Source organism: Odontesthes bonariensis, chromosome 16 (assembly GCF_027942865.1).
Source record: "Odontesthes bonariensis isolate fOdoBon6 chromosome 16, fOdoBon6.hap1, whole genome shotgun sequence".
NCBI classification, from domain to species: Eukaryota; Metazoa; Chordata; class Actinopteri; order Atheriniformes; family Atherinopsidae; genus Odontesthes; species Odontesthes bonariensis.
The window spans coordinates 33456677-33480210 of record NC_134521.1 but is presented as its reverse complement, the minus strand read 5'-3'; the positions used below and the strand labels follow the sequence as shown (position 1 = coordinate 33480210).

At 45.2% G+C, this 23534-nt stretch overlaps 1 protein-coding gene across 2 annotated transcripts in view; it reads right to left on the bottom strand.

Annotated features, from left to right (window-relative positions):
• Positions 1-23181, bottom strand: part of LOC142401491 (arrestin red cell) — a 36836-nt gene extending 13655 nt beyond the window's left edge. Inside the window, exons 1-5 of one of the 2 annotated variants that reach the window (XM_075486934.1) lie at positions 22844-23181; positions 11725-11755; positions 5393-5453; positions 5257-5301; positions 4944-5041 (exon numbers count right to left, since the gene is read on the bottom strand). In XM_075486934.1, coding sequence (XP_075343049.1) covers positions 4944-5041; positions 5257-5301; positions 5393-5453; positions 11725-11755; positions 22844-22866 — 258 coding nt within the window. In that variant the 5' untranslated portion in view covers positions 22867-23181. The remainder of the gene's footprint in view (positions 1-4943; positions 5042-5256; positions 5302-5392; positions 5454-11724; positions 11756-22843) is intronic. The other variant, XM_075486933.1, reaches the window with a different exon arrangement.
• Between the last annotated feature and the right edge of the window lie 353 nt (positions 23182-23534).

The following is a 23534-nucleotide window of genomic DNA, read 5'->3' as shown; positions in this document are numbered from 1 at the left end:
ATTTACTCCGTCTCCGTTTTCAAATTTCTGCTTCATTATGCAAATGAGGGGGCGGGGCTTATTGTGAAATCTAAATAAATAAATTAAAAAAAAACATTTTGAGGGAATAAATCGATCAATACGATGTAAAGGAAAGTGATCCTAAATAAAACCAGGAACAAAATATAAAAAATTAAATATATTCCAGTTAAAATTAAAAAAGTAAACGACATCAAGCTTAAATCAATAAACCGAATCACTCATCACAGGCTTTTGATTTCAACCCTTTTATTGATCCGTTTTCACGCTGCCGTTTGTTTCTTATTGATCGTTTGTGTTCAGGATGCTTGTTCAGCACTTTCTGTAACAATTTGACCAGTTTTTAAAATGACTCGTTGATACAAATCGATTAAAAATAAAACTTGCAGAAAAGCAACATCTCTGCCCAAGAAGGAAGAAACAAATGGATCGTTTTAGACTCGTGCTTGTTTTTAAACGAGTTATATTTAATCTGTTATTCACTGCACAATGAAGGCGACCGTAAAGTTTTCAGCAGGCTCACTCTCACCCTGATCTCCTCCCTCCAACACAGCGCTGGAGCCTCCAGAAATTCATGTTTTTTTTTGTTCTTTCTTTTCAAACTGCCTCAGAAAACAAAGACGCTGACGGTTGAAATGAAACGAGGCTTCAGAAAGATAAAGCCAGACGTGACGACATGTATTCGGTCCATGTGAAAAACACTAAATGAAACAATCTGATGGAGAGGCGTCACAGTTTAAAAGGAAACCTGAACCTCAGTTTCCTATCAGGAAACTTTGGCTGCATGAGATCCTGGTCTCTGTAAAGCTGGGCATACACTGTGCGATTTTTTCAATCGCGGTATTCAGCTGCTGCTCATACTGTACGAGTGAATCGCAAGGGTTAAAACGTCACAGCTCACGATTCCTGTTCTCACACTGTACGACCCGATGGTCTGATGCGATCTGGCTGCTCACACTACACGACACGTCGGACTCGGTCGCCGGTCGCTGCCATGCTGTTCTGTTGTCTTCTTCTTCTTCTGTTGACAATTTTCTCTTCCGTACCTATGTTCGCGCATGCGTAGTGTGACAGGATGAGGTAAATCGGCTCGTGCAACTGCTTCAACTGTGCGAGAGCCTCACGAGGGGCAACCAGGATTTCAAACAAGTTTGATTTTCATCCAATCTATCGGGAGGTGGTCGGGAGGGCTTAATCGTTTGTCGTTACCCCATGTATGCTACACGATGCGAGACGCACGATTGAGCCAAAACTCGGCCCGATCTCCAAAATAGTCGCACGAGTGAAAATCTTGTCGACATCGGGCCAAAAATCGCACAGTGTATGCCCAGCTTAAGTTGAGCTGAATTCTCTGCACAGACGCCGTCTCTATTTTTATTTTATTAGAGCAGAGCGACAGTCTGGAAATGCTTTCAGTTTCTGACAAAAGAAACAGAAAAATATGAGAATGAGAGCAGCTTAATTGGGAATTCATATATATATTCATATATAATTCAATATTAATTATATTATATTTAGGGCTGGGACTTTAGCGCGTTAATTTAGATTAATTAACTACACACATATTAGCGCGTTAAAAAAAATAACGCATTTTAAATCGCACACTATAATTTTTTGTTTGTTTGTTTGTTTGTTTTTTAAATACCGTCGGATGGAAGCATCGACAAGAGCGTGGTTGTGTGCAGATTATGCAACAAGGAATTCGCGTATCACCGCAGCGTATCAAGCCCAGAGGCGGCGCTAAGGGGTTGCTTGCGGTTGCTATAGCAACCCCAAGAATGTGCTCAGCAACCCCATAGCTACCCCAACTTTGAGGCTAGAGGCAGGTTTACTGCTCACAAAGAACAGAAGTGCAGTGCAACAACGACAACAATATTAAGAAGTAAAGAATCACGTATGTTGCTGCGTGGTAGCCTATCCCCGTTTTTCATTCTTTAGCTGATAAATATACATATGGAAAGGTATAAAACACCAGCTTTACTGGTGAAACGGCTATTGACATTGTTCCTAGATCTACAGTAGCTGTGGTGATGTCATTCTACAGTCAGCCAATCACGTCTGTTCTAAATTACCCGGGGAAATCGGAGGTCTAAAATAATATTTCCATAAAGCAGATTTATGAGATAAATAGAAACCCTATTTAATTGTATTCTCAGTTTAATTCGTTTTTGAATAGTCATGTTACAGTTTTCCTCTCATTTTAGCACCCATTCACTCATAACTTAGCTAATAGCAAATAGTCTTCTTGTGACTTGGTTTGTTAGTCGACTCTAGGTGCGTGCAGTCTATCTAGAGCTACTTGCTAAGTAGCCTAGTGTCAGTGCAGTTAGCACCATCTTTTGAAAATAACGGACACACTTTTTACTTTATGTTAGGTTGCCAGCGTGCTTCCTCTGCCATAATGTGATGCGAGTAGATTGGCTTGAGTAGGCTATGTGTCCGCTGTGGCAGCGGACAGACTGGTGTGAGCAACAAGTTTGAACGTAATGTTGTGCCTGTGTGATTTAGCACTGTACGAGGCTACTGTTGGAAGCCCGCCGGGTAGAACTATCTCTTGAAAGTTGTCGCCTACAACTGTTGTGCGTCAGATGAGATGAAATAGAAAGTCCGCACTGTAGCTCATTCACTCCCAGCTCTTTTTTTCCAAGATGAAGTTGATCAAAACTTATTTGAGGAACACAGTGGGCAAAGTAGCCTTTTTGGATTGGCTATTTTATCCTTAGTGAACGGGCTATGAATGAATGAGATGGACAGGTATGCCTGCGTCTGTGGTTGCGTACACGGGCTGTCTTGCCCCTGGACCTTCTATGCAGCTGTTCCACCACAACGCACAGTGCGACATCTGTCTGCTTGTGAGCAGTAAGCTCCGCTGATAACTTAAAGTTTACAGTATGCAAGGCTACATTACGCTATGCAAGGCTGCATGCAGACGGTGGAGTAATGGGTCAGTAACGTTGTTGCGTTGATGCGTTGATGCGCGGGGGGTGGGGGTGGGGGGGGTGTGCTGTTTTGACTAGCAACCCCTCACATTCATGCAGCAACTGCATAGCAACCCCAACGAAAAATCGCTGGCGCCGCCGCTGATCAAGCCTCAAATATCACCTCAACGCTAAACATGTAGCAGCTAGCGTGGAAGCTAACGGGGGCCCAACGCAGCTTAACATCCAAGATTCTATATACTGTGTTTTCATGCATGCTACATTCAGATTTCAAATAGGGATATGTTCTGTGTTTGTTGATATATTGTTGAAATTGTTAATTTTCTAAAGGATAAAGTATATGCGATTAATTAATTTCAAAGCCTGTAGTTAACGCGATTAAAAATTTTAAATCGAGTCACAGCCCTAATTATATTAATATAGACATAGTATCCTGGATCCTGAACGGTAGCTCGGTTTGGAATGAAGCTGTAGTGATCGATTATTTAGTTACTTAATCAAACAGGTTCTTTACTCGAGTCAGTTTCAACTCACCAGCTTTAAGGCGAGACACTACAGGTGAATAGGGTAATATTTTAAAATAATAGATACCACCATGAAACTTCCTCAGTTGATTACTTACACAAGTATGAAAAAAAAAATGTATTACAAAATTTAGAAATGTGTATGTTTAATTATACAAATTAGGCATCATCTCATTAAATATGATAGGATTATTGTGATTGCAAAAGACTACATTTAAACTTACACTTTTGCAGCTGCAGTGGTGTTGCACTTATTTCTAAAAACGTATTGAAACTCGCCTTATGAGCGCATTAAGATTTCCAATTCGAGGTTGGTGAAAAACGTAGCCCCTCCTCTTCCCCGTTGCCATGGTGACTCGTTGAATCGGGGCTCCATTGATGCTGGCTTTTTAAAGTTGTGGCGCACACGCAAAACTCAAGGTGAACCTACTCAGAGTTGATTAAACTCACTCAAATCAGCGTTTCTGGAACCGAAAACTCAGAGTTTTCTATCTCAGAGTAGATCAACTCAGAGGTCAGGAATAGACTCAGAGTTGGTTGAACCTGCTTTGTGAAACAGACCCCCGGGTCTAAAGAACACATGTTGAAGGAGTAGACTGGCCCAAAATCATGAAAAACCACTGTTTTTGCCTGCCGTTTCTCGCCTTAAAATGCTAACAGGAAATGACACCTGGCGTTTGTTTTGGTGTCTGAACTGGATGTTTTACTGGCTGCTAACGTGTCCACAGAACGGTTTTCTCTGGTCGCTCCAAACCAGAAGGGCGGAGCTAAACCCGGCGTCTTGCTCAAAGCTCTCAGACTGCTGCATGGTAAACGGACTGTGCTTTTCTAGCCTGGCTGACAGCTCAGAGCGCTTTAACACAACACATCATACGTCTCACACCTCTCATCCTGACTGAACGCCAGCGAGCAATTAATAAAAAGTGATCAGAATTCGTACTTTTCAATCAGCCTGTCCTGACATGCTACGAGCGATGACGCCGACCCCTTATAAAATCGCCGGCGCTGTCTCTATTTGGATGACATTTCGCGGCGGCGTCCCGCCCCTAAACGCTTCTTATTGGTTGAAATGAACACGCTGCTTCCTGTTGACAAGCTAGTTAGCATCACTCAGGGAATAACGGACGAGGATTATGACCCCAAACACCCGAACCACAAAGATCTGAACCGAAGGGAGCCGGAGAACTCGGTGTTTCAGATGAGGACTTTCTGAACCAATAGAATCGTCACGCTGCATATCAGGACGCCCTCGCTCGATTTCAGTCAGGATGACGTGAAGCAAAGCGATGGGAGAAACGTCATAAGCTCATGATGATTTACCATGAAACGGGCTGCGTCAGAGCGCCGTGTGTTGCCGGGGCGACCACCGAGCAGAAAACTTGGTGGGAATTAAAACGAAACATCGAAGCAGATCTTTGAGGCACATTCTGCCTGGACGTTGGAACCAACTCAGCGAGCTCACCTGGAAAGTGGAGATGTAGAGATCCTTCCGGAAAGATAGACCCAGCACGTCCAGGTCCTCGCGGCCGTATCTGAACGCACAGGTGAGCGTGACGAAGACTGTGGGAGGAAGAACATCCATCAGCTCCTTTCCTTCTGTTACTCCAGTCGGATCATTTAAACCATCAAATAATCACTGATTTGACTTTAAGTCTCCTTTATGTCTACAAAGTTTAACGTGAAGCCAAACAGCTGAGATGGAGGAAAATGACTTTAAACTTAAGGGAAATGTGACTTTAAGATGAAGAAACAGCATTAAATCCAACAGCTCCTACCTTTCCTGTCCTTCAGATACTCGGGGTCGACGAGGATCACGCCGTCTGTGAGCAGGAGGACAGACAAACACCCGAGTCATCACAAAGTTCAGGAAGGAGGAGCCTTTGGTCCACATCAGGACAGAGTTACACTCACCTACGGGGTCCACATGGTCCAGGTGGTCCACAAAGTCCCGTTTTCCCAGGTACACCGTCAGCTGCACAGACCACAGGCTGCGTTAGTGGTCATGTGATCAGTAACGGTCAGACAGCATCACACGGATACGAGTGGAACAATAAAGTGTTTAAAGGCTCATCGGTCACATGAATAATGTTTTACTGGTTAAGTTCTGTACAGCTGCGGCCCAAAGCTTTGGGCACAAAAACTGAGTCAGAACAGCAGAGGGGACGCCTTAGAAAAGGGGCGGGGCTTGGAATCATGGCTCCTCCTCCCTTAGCCACCGCTGCTGGAGCTCCATCAGGAGGATCTGACCCAGATAGCATGCGGATGTGGGCCACTAGAGGGAACGATCCGGCACTGTAGGCAGTCTTTTGGCCCGGACAAAACAGATGTGAGCCTAAAGTGGCCCACATATAAGGAAACACACTTGGCCCACCTTTGTTAAACATATTTGGGCCAGTTTTGGCCGATATATGGCAAGTTAGCAACGACTAATCCGGATGTCAGTTTTTTTTCCACTGCCACGCCCCCTTGGTATGGTTTGATATGTTCCAAGCTTGCAGAAGAAACTGGCCGCATTCAGCCTACTCGGATCCACAGAAAAGTTGAAGGTAAGTTCAGTTCAGCTTATTTAATTTTTTGTGTGAGATGTTTTAGCTTTCTTACTCTTAAACTACCCTGCTGTGTCTACAAATGGCATTATACCTCTTCAGATAAGGTTGGCAAAAATTGGCTATAGTTGAAATGTAATTACTTTTCAAAACGACCGTAGTGCTGTACGCTTGATGCTGCGACCAAAATACAGCCACGAGTGAGGTTGATGACATTTTTCAAGAAGAAACACGGCTTGTTCAATGTTCATTCGTTACATGAGTCTGAAGTTGTTGCCACAGTTCCAGACCACTAGGACTGGAGGATTTGCTTTCTTTAGTTTTATGCGACCGAGGACTTCCGTTATGTGTTAGCTTAGCATGCTATGTTATTGATGAACGTGTGATTTATTTATTTATTTATTTTTTCTGTTCGCTTATGATTAAGCAATATTGAAACCTTATCAAAAAAACAACCCGATTGAACTGTAAATGTACAGAAATGTTGAATAGATAGAATATGCTGAGTTTTGCATTTAAGAGAAGCATTTGTTTTCATACGAAGAAAGGCAGTTGATCGCGTCCTTCCGGGCGCCATTTTAGATTAGGACCTGTTTTACGTGAGCTGATGGTAGCTTGGTTGGTAGCTGAGCAGGGTTTAGGCTCAGGGCTCCAGATTGCCACTAAATGGTCGCATTTTGCCCCTAAAATTTGAGACAGTGTAAGTACATTTTTTAATCTGCAAGTGCATTTCCTACCAGTAAATTTTCAGATTTAATTTATGGCCATTTTCTTGGGGTGGCTTCAACTCAAACAATATAAATATAACATGCCCAGGGGAAAAAAAACATGTTTTCTATTTGTCTACAGCGAAATGGGAATGTGTCTCTCTTTTTGTTTGTATGAATTTATTTTTGCGAAGTAAAAATACACATTTACTTGTACTACATGTGTTTTTAACTACAGTGTGTTATTGTCATGATGATGATTTTTACAATAAGTGTGCTTATTAAGAAATTTGCTGGTGGAAATGCAGATTATTGAACTCATTAAAGTTAAACTGCTCTGGTGAAATACATGTACTGATATACTATGATGTATCAATGTTTAATACTTGCTCCTATTTCTTTTTCAGAATAACAGCCTGCTGCTGATCGAGCTGCACAAGTTGCCAAACCTCAAATAGGTTAGTGATACTGTAATGCCATGGATAAAGAACAGTGGAATGCCACACGCAGTCATTTAAGGAAAAGAGCTGTAAAAAGAGTTAAAGGACAAGACCGTTTTTTTGACATTGGGCCCTTGATTTCACATTATAACATGATGTTCTACTCACCCCTGCTTGTTGTTGGTCATTTGGAGCTGTTCCGAAGATATTCGAGAGGCGTCTGGCTGCTCTCGAGATATTCGGCCATGAAACGGTTTCCTATGGGCAACGTTATACAGGCACAAACTATGCTGTTTATAATTTATTAATTACTGTACACTAGCACTGATAACGTGGAGGTGCGTCGCTTACTTAAAAAAATCCGGGTTACTGTAATTTTGAATTTTTGTCGTTAAGTGGGTGTTACTGACGTCATCATAGTGCTATTACCACAGACAGCCCACAGACAAACACACACACACTTTGACAAAAATTCAAAATTACAGTAACCCGGATTTTTTTAAGTAAGCGACGCACCTCTACGTTATCAGTGCTAGTGTACAGTAATTAATAAATTATAAACAGCATAGTTTGTGCCTGTATAACGTTGCCCATAGGAAACCGTTTCATGGCCGAATATCTCAAGAGAGCAGCCAGACGCCTCTCGAATATCTTCGGAACAGCTCCAAATTACCAACAACAAGCAGGGGTGAGTAGAACATCATGTTATAATGTGAAATCAAGGGCCCAATGTCAAAAAAACGGTCTTGTCCTTTAAGCAGTTCTTTAACTCTTTGCATGAGCTTGAGGTTGACGCTGAAGAGGAGTGCAGTTTTCAGGATGAAGCAATCGCTGATTCACCACCAAACTTTGATATAGACAGTGGAGATGGTGGATTAAGTTGTGATGGTGATGATGACGGAAATGATGTTGATGACAGAAGGGATTTAGCAAGTTGTTTTAGAGACTGGAGTACACAATTTCTCACCATTGTGTGTAATGTATCAAAAGCTTTACAGTCTTCTCAATTTTTAGGAACAGTCAGAAACAACCAGTTAAAGCAATACAATGTAACTTCTCAAAAAGCCCACTATGGAGCGCACCCTACAGGCTTGGAGGTAATGTACGGTTACACTGTCGTAAATACAACACCCTTTCGCTTTCACGTTTGTTGACGAACCAGCGAGGAGTCAGAAGGTGCAAGCTATGTCGACCGAGAAGGTAAGAGTAATCAAATGTACCTGGGAGCGTGAGAGGGGTCTATTTGTTTTTGCGGTAGGTGTGCCAGAAAGCAAGTCGAAGGACTTCCGCTCAGCTCCCGGGCCGGTCCAGCAAAGTTACATAGCGCAGTTATTCCAACTCAGACCCCCAAAGGGCATAGGAGACAGCCCAATCGTAATATTAAAACTCATTCTAGCCGCACAATTTTTTTCAAGCTGTTATTTTAGGGTAGAAAAGTTACATAGTATTGCTTTAACTGCCACTGACCAGGAGGCCTACATTAAAGGCAAGTCGGCTACAATACCTTTCTTGCAATATCTGTGATGCTGTTCGACAGCAGAAATCAAGATGAACCTGCCAGCATGTGTTTATAAAATAAAATAAAAATTTAAAAAAATTAAAAATAAAAAAGAATGCAGGTGTATGCTAGCCTGGCTGACGCGTCCACATCTCGATGAGATGGTGGTCTGGGAACTAGGTGTACATTTTCTCATATTTGAGGCGAGGTTTACGAATGCCTAGAGCCGTTTATTGGGCGCTATGAATGTCTATCAAATGGCATCTGGTTCTTCCCATGCTGCTTTGCGCGCGATTCATAGCCAATTGTATCACTTATACCAGATGACGTATGTAGAGCGACAGAAATTCGACGAGGAAGAAGGCAATGAAATCTTTCAACGCCAAACGTTGCTCTTTTTTAAAAGTAAACTTGCGTTCTAAGCTACTTAAAACAATTTCCAAGGCTGCATCGAACGATAACGTTGTGTCCGCTGCCATGTTGGATTAACACTCTACAAGCTTCGGTGTCGCGCATAGACGTCGTCATCGTCTGGCTGCCCCCCCCCCGTTCTGTGATTGGTTCCCTAACTCAGGCAAAAATAAGGGCGGTGGTTTCCAGGCTGCCTTTGCAGTGTGAATGAAATCGCGCGCAAAGCAGCATGGGAATTCGCAGGCTAGGTGTATGCAGGAATCCTGAGGTTAATTTCAATATCATTTTAAAACTTTTTAAAGACCTTCCAAAAGCAAAACATCACCTTTTAACTCATTGGCTGCCAGCCATTTTCAGTTCAGAGCCACCCATAATGCCAAGTGTTTTTCAGTATTTTGACTGATTTTCCAAGACCCACAGAAAAGTGTGTCTTATGACTATGTACACACCGAAATTACCAAAAGAAAGAGTAGACTCTCTTCTTTGATCAGGAAAAAAAAGTTTGTTTCTACCATTTTCAGTCTTTTAGTAATAGACAGTAGAACATAGGTTGGTTTCACCAAAATCAGCTGTTTGACCCAAAAAAACGGAGAAAACACGCTTTTTCTTTTTTTGTGCAAAGTGGCACTGCTGCCACCTTGCGGGTAATTTTGCCAGTATATTCTCCGTTTAGTGTTTACAAGCCTAAGATTTAGTGACGAACTCCGCTAGCCTGCTCCGTTAAAAAACGCAATTGACGTCTATAGACGTCTTTGGCAGTGAACGTTTTTTTTTTTAAATTGACGTCTATAGACGTCAATGGCACCAAAAGAGTTAACATGAAGACAAACTAACATAAACATGATGATTTATTGCTGTAACTTTAGGTTAAATGTGAAGTTTTTCAGAGTGTTTGACTCCAGCTCACATTGCCTGTTACCTAACTTTCATTGTTGTCTAAACAGAATGAGGTTGAGCAAGCAGATATTGGGTCAGTGATCAGGCATAATATCAACTATATCTTCAGATTAATTGTAATTAAAAACGGACTAGATTTTGAAGTTTTGAAAGACATCGACACAATATTATAATTTATAACTCATTTCACAGAGCCTTTTTTGTTTGATGAGGTTTTGATGTTTTGCACTTCACTGCCACCATATACAGTAACCACAGTAATGCTTTACTGAGTGAACTGAATTTGTTCTTTTGTGTATTTCTTAAAGGGCCACAAGACGGATTTGGATTTTTGTAGGCCAACAACTCTGTTCCTTTGGCCCGGATTTTGTTTTGCCATTTTATTTTTCAAGTTATATATTAAAAAAAAAAAAATCACACCAGCTTTCTCGTGTTTGGTCATTTCTTCAATTTTTTTTTTAGTAGGTTTCCTCATCTTAGACCGCAAGATGAGTCTCAAAAAGACTGGACCACTGCATGCCACCATTCAAATAGTATCTGGGGGTACCATAATGTCATGTAGCCACAAATTCAGACCATTATTCTATGTTTTCATATTTGACATAGCATTTTATCATGGTCGTGACTCCCTAAGTGTGCAGGTAAGTCAAGGTCATAGAGTGTAAACCAGTTCTGGACAGAATTAAAATACAGTGGCCCACATCCAGTTGAGTGCTGGTTTATTTGGGCTGTTTTTGGCTGACATCTGGCATTGTGATGGCTTGGTTGTGGCCCACTTCTGGCAAACGTGAGCGGACCGCCTAAATGCCATCATTCCATGCTGTATGTGGGCCGGATGAACATGTCAGGTGTGGGCCAGATGTGGGCCAAAAGAGTTTTGCTATCTGGGGACCCAGCAGCTGGAGCTCCATCAGGAGGATCTGACCCAGCAGCTGGAGCTCCATCAGGAGGATCTGACCCAGCAGCTGGAGCTCCGTCATCAGGAGGATCTGACCCAGCAGCTGGAGCTCCGTCATCAGGAGGATCTGACCCAGCAGCTGGAGCTCCGTCATCAGGAGGATCTGACCCAGCAGCTGGAGCTCCATCAGGAGGATCTGACCCAGCAGCTGGAGCTCCATCAGGAGGATCTGACCCAGCAGCTGGAGCTCCATCAGGAGGATCTGACCCAGCTTCTCGGTTTCTTTTAACCTCTGAGCAAAGGCAGCCACCTTCATCTGAAGGCTTCCAGCAGCTTCAGACATCAGCCTGGACTCTTTGCTGGTCAGACGGCTGTTTTTCTTTAACATGAAACGGTTTTTATTCTAAAAAAAAAAATTTTAAAAATTTAAAAAATTTAAAAAAAAAGCCCCGTCATCACGTTTTATCCACCCACAGAAACCAGACGGACCGGTCTGACTGAAGAGTCCTGTTATTCTTCTTCTTCTCTAACTGATTTTATGGCAGAAACAGAAAGAAAGCCTGAATGTTGGAAGCACCGGCGAGCTGTTTGTGGTCGTCTGAATGGGTAAAAACCGGCTTAAATCTCTTTGCTGCTGACGTCACTCTCACCACATGGTGGCGCTAATGCTGTCGGAGGCATTTCAGCCCGGTAGCTTTTACAGTTTTTTAAATATTGATGGGTTTTCATGCAGAGCTCCTGTGAGCTTGTCAGAGATGGATGGAAAGTGATCACAGAAAGAGGTTCAGAGCTCAGAAACATGTGGTTTCTGTGCCTGTTAGAGAGCAAATAAAGCTAAGGACTCACCTTACAATTGGGGCTCGACTTCTTGAAAACTCTGTGAAGTTTGGACAGAGGGAGGGGAAGAAGAAGAAGAAAAAGAAGAAGTTGGTTAGTGAGGTTTAAACACGCATCAGGAGGGAGAAGCTGCTGTCAAATTAATCTGAGGAAGTGTCTCAGTTTCCTGAGCTGTTGAAATAAACTCTGCTTCTGCAGGGGAAGGGCTCAGAGTAAATGACCCAAGCTTATTATGGGATGTCACACAGTGGGCTATGAGGAGGCGCATGTTGGATGTGTCAGAGTACAACCGGGGAGCGATAAGGTTTAAAGACGTCCCAAACATGACTTCCTGTTAGCATGTAGCCGCTGTTAGCTCACCTGTAAACCCGACCAACACTTAAATAAAGTTTAAAGAAGTCCCAAACACAACTTCCTGTTAGCATGTAGCCGCTGTTAGCTCACCTGTAAACCCGACCAACACTTAAATAAAGTTTAAAGAAGTCCCAAACACAACTTCCTGTTAGCATGTAGCCGCTGTTAGCTCACCTGTAAACCCGACCAACACTTAAATAAAGTTTAAAAGACGTCCCAAACACGACTTCCTGTTAGCATGTAACCGCTGTTAGCTCACCTGTAAACCAACCATAAAGTTTCTTTATGAGGTCATTCTTTCACACCAACCCAAACAGCATCCAGATGCTGATCAAAAGCTTCAGAGATCCAGCAGCACGCTCGTTTCCGCTGCTGTAAACTGCAGTTCAAAGTACTCAGCTCAATAACCACCAAACCAACACCCAAACAGGAAACTGCACAGGAAAGCAACATCTCTGCCAGAGGTGGGCTGGTTTCCAGGTGCTGGACGCTCGGGTCACATGACCCCACTGCAGCCACCCTCTGAAACATCTTCACAGTTCTTAGAAAGATCCAGAAGAACTGAGTCTGCATGTGGACAACAGGCCATAAAAGGAGCTCCGGCCTCCGGCAGCGCCACAGGAACCCAAGCCAATCTGACTCCAGGAGCTTTTCCCTTCCAGCTGAGCCCTGGAATCAGAGGCCAAACGGCGGCGCTCCTCCTTTGTTTCCGCACGCCGACACCACGGCCTGTTGACGCGTTAGTGACTCACGTTTCTCAGGAACAGATGTCTCTCTCTGTACTTTGAGGAAGTCTCGGGAGCTTCGCTATCGCCCTCATCGCTCCCAAAAGATGGAGGATTATCGACGCAGCGCTGAGCAGCGACAGAAAAACAAGCTGACAGCCAGGTGAGGCGGGTCAGGGCTCAAAGAAAGGAACTCTGACCCGTTTCATTCAGCCGCTCAGATTCAACAGGTGCATAAAGCTGCTGGACCGGTCATCATATGAGGAAACGACAGGAAGTGAGCCAACGCTCGCCCCTGCAGGCTACAGAGTGAAGGATTCCCCTCAGAGCCCAGATGTTTCTCTGAGAACAACCTGAGAAACAACTGAAGCTGTGCTGCTCACAGAGCCGCTTCACTGACGCATCAGGAAGTGTGAGCGGGCTGTAGAACCGAGCTCACGCCGAGGGCCTGTGTAGTCCCCATCACCGCTGAGCCAACACTCATGTCCACATAAAAACTGAGATTTCATCTAAAATAAGCCACATGCTGCTTTAAAGCTGCAGAAGCTGTTCAGGCTGCGCTGTTAAAGGTCTTAAAACATCTGGGTGCAGCCCCTGCGTTCACTTCCTCCACATCTGTCCCCACCAACACATCCATCATCTGTTATTAAAGCAAACCGCCGTCACATTTGGGCCGACCTCCAACTGAAGCAGCTGTTAGATCATTAAACACCATGTTCAGCTCCTGCTTTGGCTTCAGGACCGTGTTGAAGCTCAGCTTTGGATCCAGAACGCCGCAGCCTCCGGATCCAGAACGCCGCAGCCTCCGGATCCAGAACGCCGCAGCCTCCGGATCCAGAACGCCGCAGCCTCCGGATCCAGAACGCCGCAGCCTCCGGATCCAGAACGCCGCCTCCGGCCTGTGATGGAAGCGGCTCTTTGGGTAAATGCTTCACTTTGGTCTTTTAAAGCTTACGAGGTGGATTTATGTTCCCCAAAGCCGTCAGAATTAGGGATATTAACCGATGACCGTATGACCGATGGCTGACCGAATCAACGTCGTCCGGTTAGAATTTTTCAGCCGTCGGTTTAAAAAAAAAAAAAACACTCACTATATCCTTAGAAATGTTATGTGAGCATGAGCCATCCCACGATGGAAGAACAACCGCAGCAGAGCTCACGTAGCGCCCTCCTCAGAGGTCCTCTCTTACACCGGTTGCTATGACATTTTGACGTGAGAAGTTAAGTGTTGCGTGTAGGCTAATGCAAATGTATCCTGACGGCAATATTGTGACAACCTTCCCTGCCAGCTTGTTAGTGGCTGCGTGTGAACTACGACATAATGATAATTGTAACACTGTAATGGCAAAAGACACAAGACTAACTTAGCCTACTTGTTGTGATATATTCATCTGTACTTAAATGGCATGACGACAGGAACTTATTGCAAAGGATTTTGTGCAGCATAGGCTACGCCACAGAGGCTGTTGGCATTCGGTAAGTTTTTTTTTAACCAAGTCATTGGTTAACCTACTTTCCGCCAAATGCACCGTTCTCTGTTTGTGACTTTGTAACGTGGGCTTTTAACAGCCCGAGTTCGGTGCCGCGTTTGATTCGTGTTTAAAAAGTACCGGGACTGGAAGGGCGCCGTTGCGCGTAATGTGTGGCTGTGCGTGTCTGCGCAGGCACAGCAATTATTTTTCTACCCAAAACCCTTATTCCTCCACAAGTACGCCTAGAACTAGTGGTCAATGATTGGGGAAAATGTATAATACCAAGGGCACGAACTAACATTGATTGTGTGATGGGAGCCTAACCATTCTAAAATGGGGGTATAACTTGTTCCACGAGGCAGAGAAAGACGCGCGACAGGACACAGATATCATAAATGGCACTTATAGAATTTTCGGTGACCGACTTTAATCGACTAATGAGGCTCAGTGGTCGGTCAAGACTTTTTTTAAATTTCGACATCCCTAGTCAGAATCTGTGAGAATGAGGAACAGACGTTTGAACAGAGCGAAGTTAAATAAAGAAGTTATTAGCTGGATGCTTCACCGTGTTCTGGGCTAAATTAGATGAATGTTTTCCAGCTCTTTCTACATACATGTCCAGATGTTTCCATACAGAACCGTGGCTCTCTGGCCGATAATTCCTCCTCAGACTGTGTTTGAGCTGCGTTTATATTCATCACAGTCGGGTTCAACAGGTGGACCCCACCAACCCCCTCTCTGACTGATCACATGACTGCAGAGCTGCTAAATGTGGTGTGTGAAGGTGTTTGAGGACCTTGTTGGATGGTTTTCATTTACCCTCCCCGCCTGCTTTCGTGTGAAATGGTTACTTCCTCCGACAACCACAGGAAGTAACAAAGAGCAGCTGCTGAGTTCCTAAAAGCAGTTTGGGAAGCAGAGCCTTCCGTTATCAGGCCCCTCTCTGTGGAACCAGCTACCAGTTTGGGAGGCAGAGCCTTCAGTTATCAGGCCCCTCTCTGTGGAACCAGGCAGATGGCCGCCCTTCCTGGTTCTGGTTCTGATGGAGATTTCTTCCTGTTAAAAGAGAGTTTTTTCTCTCCAGTCGCCTTGTGCTGCTCAGGACGGGGGATTGGATCAGAGAGAAGTTTCGAGTTAATTGGAATTGAATGAACTGGCTTGAATTGGACTGAATAGAAGTTACACTTCCAGCAGACAAACATTTTTCAGCTCTGAAACGGTGAAACATTCAGGTTAAAACTGTGTTCCACTCGTCTTCCTCTTGGTTCCTTTGCTGAACGGACTCAGCATCATCAGTTAACCTGCGGTGCGACCGCATCATAACGCCCGAGGCCCTCCAAGCTCTGCACAGAAAGTCAGGTTTCTGTCTCCACCTTAAAAGACCAAACGTTCTGGGTGAAAGTGGAAGCTAAAAACACGACAGCGGGTTGCCAAATATATTTAGGAAGCTCTGGAATTTCACAACTAACTGAACCAGCGACGGTTTAGAGGAAACAAACTGAAACCGACCGCGAGTCTAACGCAGAGGACGCCATCACCAGGAGGCACGCAGCACCTGTGAGCTCCTCCGTCAGCTCCCGGGCGGCGGTGGCGTCCACACATATAAACAACAGCTAATCAGTGATGCTAACCAGTGATGCTAACCCTCCTCTTTCTGTCAGGAGGAACAGGTTCATCCAGAGTCCCGGACGCAGCAGCACACGATTATTTAGATCACCAAGAAATCCGTAAATTAATCAGATCAGAAGTACTTTCACAGTAAAAATGATTTACTTTAGATTTCTAGCTAACATCCAGCTGTGCCAACATCTGTTAGCTTCTCTGCTACAGCTGAAACCCTAATGAAGCCTCTTATTTCCTGTTTTATTGTCTGTTATATCAGCACCTGAGCAGTTCACAGGATGAAGCTGCTCTGATGGAGTCACCGCCCCTCAGGTGGAGGAGGACGCCTGATGGAGGGGGGCTGGACTCAGAACTGTTCTGATTGGGGCTAAAAGCTCTTTTCTCTTAGAAATATTTTTATCTAATGAACGGCGGAATAATCGGCGACCCGAGTGATTTTTGCTGCAGCCAATAGAAACGCTCGGTTAACACGCCCTCTGGGTGGAGCAGTGTAAACGTGGGTGGAGGCTGATGGAGTCATAATCCTCTCTGAACCGTGACACTTTGTGTTTGAACTGCTGACTGAGAGGACAATCATTAGTTAATAATCATCTCTAACAGCGCCCAACGAGGAGGGCGGAGCCAAACCTGGCATCTCACTCAGAGCTCTCCACCTCCTTTCAGCCACGCTTTGAGCTTCCAGCTGAACACTCGTGTTTGCTCTGAGAGTCCAACTGGAATCTGTCCCGTTTAACCCGAAATAATCCAGGATAACAGCGAGCAGAGGGGCGGCGTGCTGCGCCCCATGTCCAGCGTGGCGCCATCAGCAGGTGCGAGCCGATCCCCATCAGTCCAGATGTGGTGTCTGTGTGTAAACAGCCAACATGTGGTTAAAGGGATAGTTCGCCTCTTTTGACATGAAGCTGTATGACATCCCATATCAGCAATATCATTTATGAACATTTTCTTACCCCCGCTGCGTCCTGTGAGCCGAGTTCCAGCCTCGTTTTGGTGTTGATGAAGGTAGTCCGGCTAGTTGGCTGGGGTTTAAAAAATAAAGCGTTTTGCTTCTCAAAACAATATGCGTTCAAAAGAGTAATACATTTGCATCACAAAATCGTTCTCCAGGAAAAAGTCAGACCTTTCCTTCCCTTTCTTTCCCTTTGATTCATTTCCTTTTGTTTCCTTCGGTTTTGTTTCCTTTTCTTTTGTTTACCTGCTGTGCAGACCGAAGTGCAGACTGAGCAGTCGCCTGCTTCCGAGCAGCAAACACCGTAACAGGTGCGGCTGTTGGCAGGCGGCAGCAGGCAGTGATATGTAGGGAGAGAAAATGGGGCCAAGAGATTGTGAGGTCTGACTTTTTCCTGGAGAACGATTTTGTAATGCAAAGGTACACTGGAAAAAATGCCCCTCCAAAAATAAGTAAAAAAAAAAAACAAAAACAAATACAAGACGTTTTTGCTTGAAATAAGCAAAAAAAATCTGCCAATGGAACTAGTAAAAATCGGCTTGTCAAGATTTCTTGAAATAAAATGTGATATTTGGTAGGGCTGAACGATATATCGTTATCGTATCTATATCGAGATATGAACATTCAAGAAAGTAATTTCGAAAAAGCAACGATATAAACGATATTATTTCCCCCGCGCTCGCCCTGCTTATACAGCTCCGGCAGTCACCATAAACATTACTTTTAAGATTGCGCTTGAACGCACCCCACCGCCAGCCAACCACAAAGCTTATTTCACGCTTGCTGTGGAGCGACAGCTGAAGCCAACCAATGACAAACATAGGAGGGTGGGAGTGAGGGAGAAGTAGACTGAGACGCACACAGCCACACACATTCACGGGGAATTCACGGCGAAATCAAAACGAAAGAAACGAAAGAAAAGTGACATGAGCGCGGAAGATAATTCGGCCGGTGGCAGTGCAGAATCTAATTTTGTGCCAAAACATAAATCATCCTCCATTATTTGGAGGTATTTTGGATTTAGAAAGGATGATGTCGACCAGAGCGAGGTGTTGTGCAGGTCGTGCTTGGCGAAAATTAATCAATAAAACTGCACTCTTTTGTTTTATGATGTTTTTAGTTTTCTGAAAAATGCTTGGTTTTCACCGAACCCGTAGTCATATCGTAATCGAGATATCTGGCATGAATATCGAGATATGAAATTTTGTCCATATCGTTCAGCCCTAATATTTGGGACTTTTGAGATAAAAGTGATCTTGAAATTAGCTTAAAAACCTCTTCAAATGTAAAAAAAAGCTTGTTTCATATGAAATCTGATTTGTTTTCAAGAAATTCATTTAACAAGATATTCCAGATGTATTGTCTTCAAACAAGTCCCTGTATCTGTCTGAAATAGTACTTATTTGGCAGTTGTGTCTTATGTTAAGTGTAATGAGATATTTTGACTAGAAATGAGACAAATATACTTGGTAAGACTTTGAATTTTTCCAGCGTATTACTCTTTTGAACGCATATTGTTTTGAGAAGCAAAACGCTTTATTTTTTAAACCCCAGCCAACTAGCCGGACTACCTTCGTCAACGCCAAAACGAGGCTGGAACTCGGCTCACAGGACGCAGCAGGGGGGAAGAAAATGTTCATAAATGATGTTGCTGATATGGGATGTCATATAGCTTCATGTCAAAAGAGGCGAACTATCCCTTTAACACATCTGATTGTTACAGACTCCATAACGACGACTCATTGAACAGTCAGAATGAATCCTGTTGAACACAGATCAGATCAGATCAGATCAACTGTTTGTCTTCCTCCTTCAGCTCGTACCAACCAAGCTTCCAGGATCCACTCTGAATAAACACACCATTTAAAACGAGTCCCACATTAAAAACCACCTGCTTCCATCAGGGTGGTGCAGATCAAACAGAAGCTGCCGTGAACAGGCAGGAAGAGGAAGAAGAAGAAGAAGAACAGGAAATGTTTCACCGTGTCAGCAGCAGCTGATTGTTTCCAGATAAACTGGAGGAATTATTGGAAACAGATCCAGATTAAATCCAAAGCAAACATTAGTGTTGAAAACACCAGATAATCACCACGATTTTCCAACGCTGAGCGTCTTATCAGAGCTGCCATCGTGTGAAAACATTAAGGCAGTAAAGCCAAAGCGGCGAGCCGAGAGCGTGAAGGAAAAAGGCTCCACCCCGTCAGATAATCAGCCGGAGCTCCCCGAGGACGGCACCGCCGCCTCGGAGAGGCCGGGCCGGGCACGCTTCCTCTGCGACCCGCTGCCAGCCGGCTTCCTGACAGGAAGTAGCTGCGCAGGAAGCGAGGAGCAGGGCCGGGACGGCTCGCCGTCAGTGGCAGGAATGTCCTCATTAAAGCCTTCAGCCCAACATTCTGCTACCAACACAAACTGTTTGGGTTTCTAAAACGTGCCGACGCAAACGGACTCCAGCTGAGAGTCCAAGAAGAGACGTGAAGCAGAACCCGAGGACGGGGACACGCAGATCCAAACACCCGAAGCTGGTTCAGAACCTCCGTCTCATTCAGAGAAAGGTTCTGAGCGGGACGCTTTGGGCCACTCGGGTCGGTCTCTCAGGACTCTTCAGGTTCTGCAGACAGGAAGTGGGTGAAGCGGAGCTGCTTCTGCTCCACAGGACGGAGGCGCTGCTTTCTGTTCACTTACTTGTCCTGAAACACAACAACCTCAACCCGGAGCTCAGATCTCAGATCCCTTTTCTGGCCAACATCGATCACATTTAAACTCTTTAAAAGGCGACCGTGGAGCTCAGATTCAGTTTCAGGAAACAGCCCCGGCATGTTCAAGGGGGTTGTATCTGGGAGCACTTTTTACTCTCACAAAAGGCCAAACTGAAGCTCATTCTGTGCATTAAAGGGATTGTTTGCCTCTTGACATGAAGCTGTATGACATCCCATATCAGCAACATCATTTATGAACATTTTCTTACCCCCTGCTGCGTCCTGTGAGCCGAGTTCCAGCCTCGTTTTGGCGTTGACGAAGGTAGTCCGGCTAGTTGGCTGGGGTTTAAAAAATAAAGTGTTTTGCTTCTCAAAACAATATGCGTTCCAAAGAGTAATACACTGGAAAAATTCAAAGTCTTACCAAGTATATTTGTCTCATTTCTAGTCAAAATATCTCATTACACTTAATATTCAAGATTCAAGAGGGTTTATTGTCATTCCAGCCATATACATATCCCATATAATATGAGACACAACTGCCTAACAAGTACTATTTCAGCCAGATATGGGGACTTGTTTGAAGACAATACATCTGGAATATCATGTTAAATGAAAAAGTCTTGAAAACAAATCAGATTTCATATGAAACAAGCTTTTTTTTACATTTGAAGAGGTTTTTAAGCTAATTTCAAGATCACTTTTATCTCAAAAGTCCCAAATATCACATTTTATTTCAAGAAATCTTGACAAGCCGATTTTCACTAGTTCCATTGGCAGATTTTTTTTGCTTATTTCAAGCAAAAACGTCTTGTATTTGTTTTTTTTCTTACTTATTTTTGGAGGGGCATTTTTTCCAGTGTACATTTGCATCACAAAATCGTTCTCCAGGAAAAAGTCAGACCTCACAATCTCTTGGCCCCATTTTCTCTCCCTTTGTATCACTGTCTGCTTTGCAGACCGAGCAGTCCCCTGCTTCCGAGCAGCAAACACCGTAACAGGCGCGGCAGGCGGCAGCAGGCAGTGATACGAAGGGAGAGAAAATAGGGCCAAGCGATTGTGAGGTCTGACTTTTTCTGGATGGACGATTTTGTGATGCAAATGTATTACTCTTTTGAACGCATATTGTTTTGAGAAGGAAAACGCTTTATTTTTTAAACCCCAGCCAACTAGCCGGACTACCTTCATCAACCCCAAAACGAGGCTGGAACTCGGCTCACAGGACGCAGCAGGGGGTAAGAAAATGTTTATAAATGATGTTGCTGATATGGGATGTCATACAGCTTCATGTCAAAAGAGGCGAACTATCCCTTTAAGACCCAGACCCACAGCTGGAACTGTGTCTGTGCTGCTGGTTTCACGTGTTAAACCAGTAAGAACTCATCCTTCCGTCTGGTTTTTATCTCTGACCACTCAAACCAAATCAGAACATCCCATTTTCCTATAAAAGCAGCCTTACAGCGTCTCATATTCTGTTGGATTAAAAGTCCTTACAGTCTTCTCCAGACCATCCAGAATACCCTCAGAGTGGTTCTGGTGAATCCTGACAGGTGGGAGCAGCAACCTCTCAGCTTCCTCGGCCCCCCTGCACAGCTGTTTAGTCTCAGTAACTTCGGCTCTGGGAGCAGAACTGCTCCGACACTCACAGATAAACATCTCTGGGAGCTGTTTTTCTCTTTAAGATCAGATTTATTGTCATGCATACATTAATACACACGAAATTTGTCCTCCGCTTTTAACCCATCCAGGTTGGCACCAGGTTTGACACACACATGCACAGGGTCACACACTCAGAGACAGATGCCAACCTGGAGCGGTGGGCAGCCATGAAGCACCCAGGGAGCATGGGGGGGTACGGTGCCTTGCTCAAGGGCACCTCAGCCGTGACAAGGAGGTGGACTGACACCCCTCCAGCTATCAGTTCCACCAGTCTTTTTTTTGAGTGGCGAGAGTGGGAATCGAACCGCCAACCTTCCGGTTATTGGACGACCAACTCTAACCACTGAGCCACAGATGGTTCCCCACCGTCCCTGCAGGCTGTAACGCCGTGTTGGACGGATCTTTGACCATCTCTCTGGTTTGACTCGACTCTTCTCTTCCATGATAACCGACCCGTCCTCATCGGGGTCGTTTCAGGAACAGGAAGCCTCCAACCGGCTCCTGTTTGCATATTAAAACCAGGAGGATTTCTTTTTGCTTTGGCACCTCGGTGAACAGCCAAGCTTTGGAGATTTAGGATCAAAATGATAAAGATCAAGAGATAAAAGCAGGAGCCCCAACAAAGTAGAAATCCACCCATCGCCCCCTTATTTATGTTTTATTTATGTCTTTTACTCGGGTTTCTGCTGCAGTTTGTCCCTTAAAAGCCCAACCAGGAACAGGGTCTGCTGGTGAGCCGCTTTCTGCCCCAGTTAAATAAGCTCTGCATGAAAAAGCAGCAGCTCTGTGGCCTGAACACACGAGCTTTAACCCGGATAAACAGCAGGTGAACGCACAAAGAGCCTCAGCCCGGGCAGAATCCGAGCCATCAGCCCCGGAACCGGTCACACCAGGGGCACTTCCTCTGCCCACCTGCACCTCCACCCAACAACAAACCTCTCAGTGTCATCAGGTGCATCCCCAGCAGCCATTTCTGCAGAAACCAGCGGATCAGTACACACTCTTACACCCGATTATCTCCACCCAAAATCAGCCGCTGTCTGAGGCAGGTTGACCCCCGTTAACTGCGAACCTTCCGCCGCTGCTCACCGGGAACCAGACCGGGTTTTAGGCTTTAAAAGACCGTCACATTCTGCTGTTAATTACGGGTTTCCATGTGTCGATGCCGCCCACCAACGGTAATGTTCCGGTCGTGTTTTGTTGGAGGAGCACCGTGGGAATTCCTGTCCGCGGCGTTAAAAACAGCGCGTGCGAGGGCACACGCGGGGGCTCGTGCGTTAAAGCAGTCGGTGTCTCTGAGCTGTTGTCCATTTTCTCATAAAACGGGGGTAAATTTGACAGGTTTCTCAGCGGAGGCTGGAGCACCGAGCTGTCCACCACAGTCGTACCGCGGTTAGCTAACCCCACCCTGCTGTGCTAACTTCGCCTCCAGTGAACGAGGTCATTGTCTGGCGGAGGTACCGCAAGCCCGAACCGGGGGGTCGTTCACTGACCTCCGGTTCGGGTTCGCCCTCTGCTTCGCTGGTAAATCTCCGCAGCACAGGCTGAGAAACCCCCCCGCCCGGGCCAGCAGCTCCGCTGCTAACATTAGCAAAGTGCGTGAGAACCAATGCTAACTAGCCGTTAGCCGTTGTAGCCCAACCGTCCTACCTGGTGCCCGCCTTGTCCCCCATCTCCTCGGCAGGCGGACGGCAAGAAAATCCCAACAAAATGAGGCCGGACCAGGTGGTGTCTCGACTTTAAACGGCAGTAATTGTTCAGGCAGCTCCGTTCACCCGTCCATCCACATCCGCGCACCGATAACTAGTTAGTATGTTAATTTATTGTAGCGCCGCCTCGGCTCCGCTGGCTTCCGCAAAGGCAAGGCTCCCCCCTCTCTGCGCGAGCGTTCGCGCGGGTTGCTATCTCAGTGAGGACCGGGGCCCGGGTTTAACCGTCGTAGTGAGGACATTTCTGCGGTCCCCGCTGTTTCAGAGGACCGTTTGGGGGTTAAATTCTGATTATATGGATACGCGTAGAGTCGGGTTCGGGAACACGCAAACGCAGTCAGTGAACGTGGGTTCACGCAAACACAGAAAGTCAAACGTGCGCGTGTGTGTGAGTGTGTTGCGTAGTGGCTGCAGATTGCGCAACACGACAACACGATGCGTTAAAAACACTGAAGATGATTCATCTGTGAGGAAGAGGAACTCCAGGGCCCCACAGGGGGCCCACGGGGGCTCCTCAGGGGCCCCAAAGCTGGAGCACCCCTAAAGTTTATATCCAGGGTATATTCTGAGTTAAAACTCAGGAACTCCAGGGCCCCAAAGCTGGAGCACCCCTAAAGTTTAGATCCAGGCTG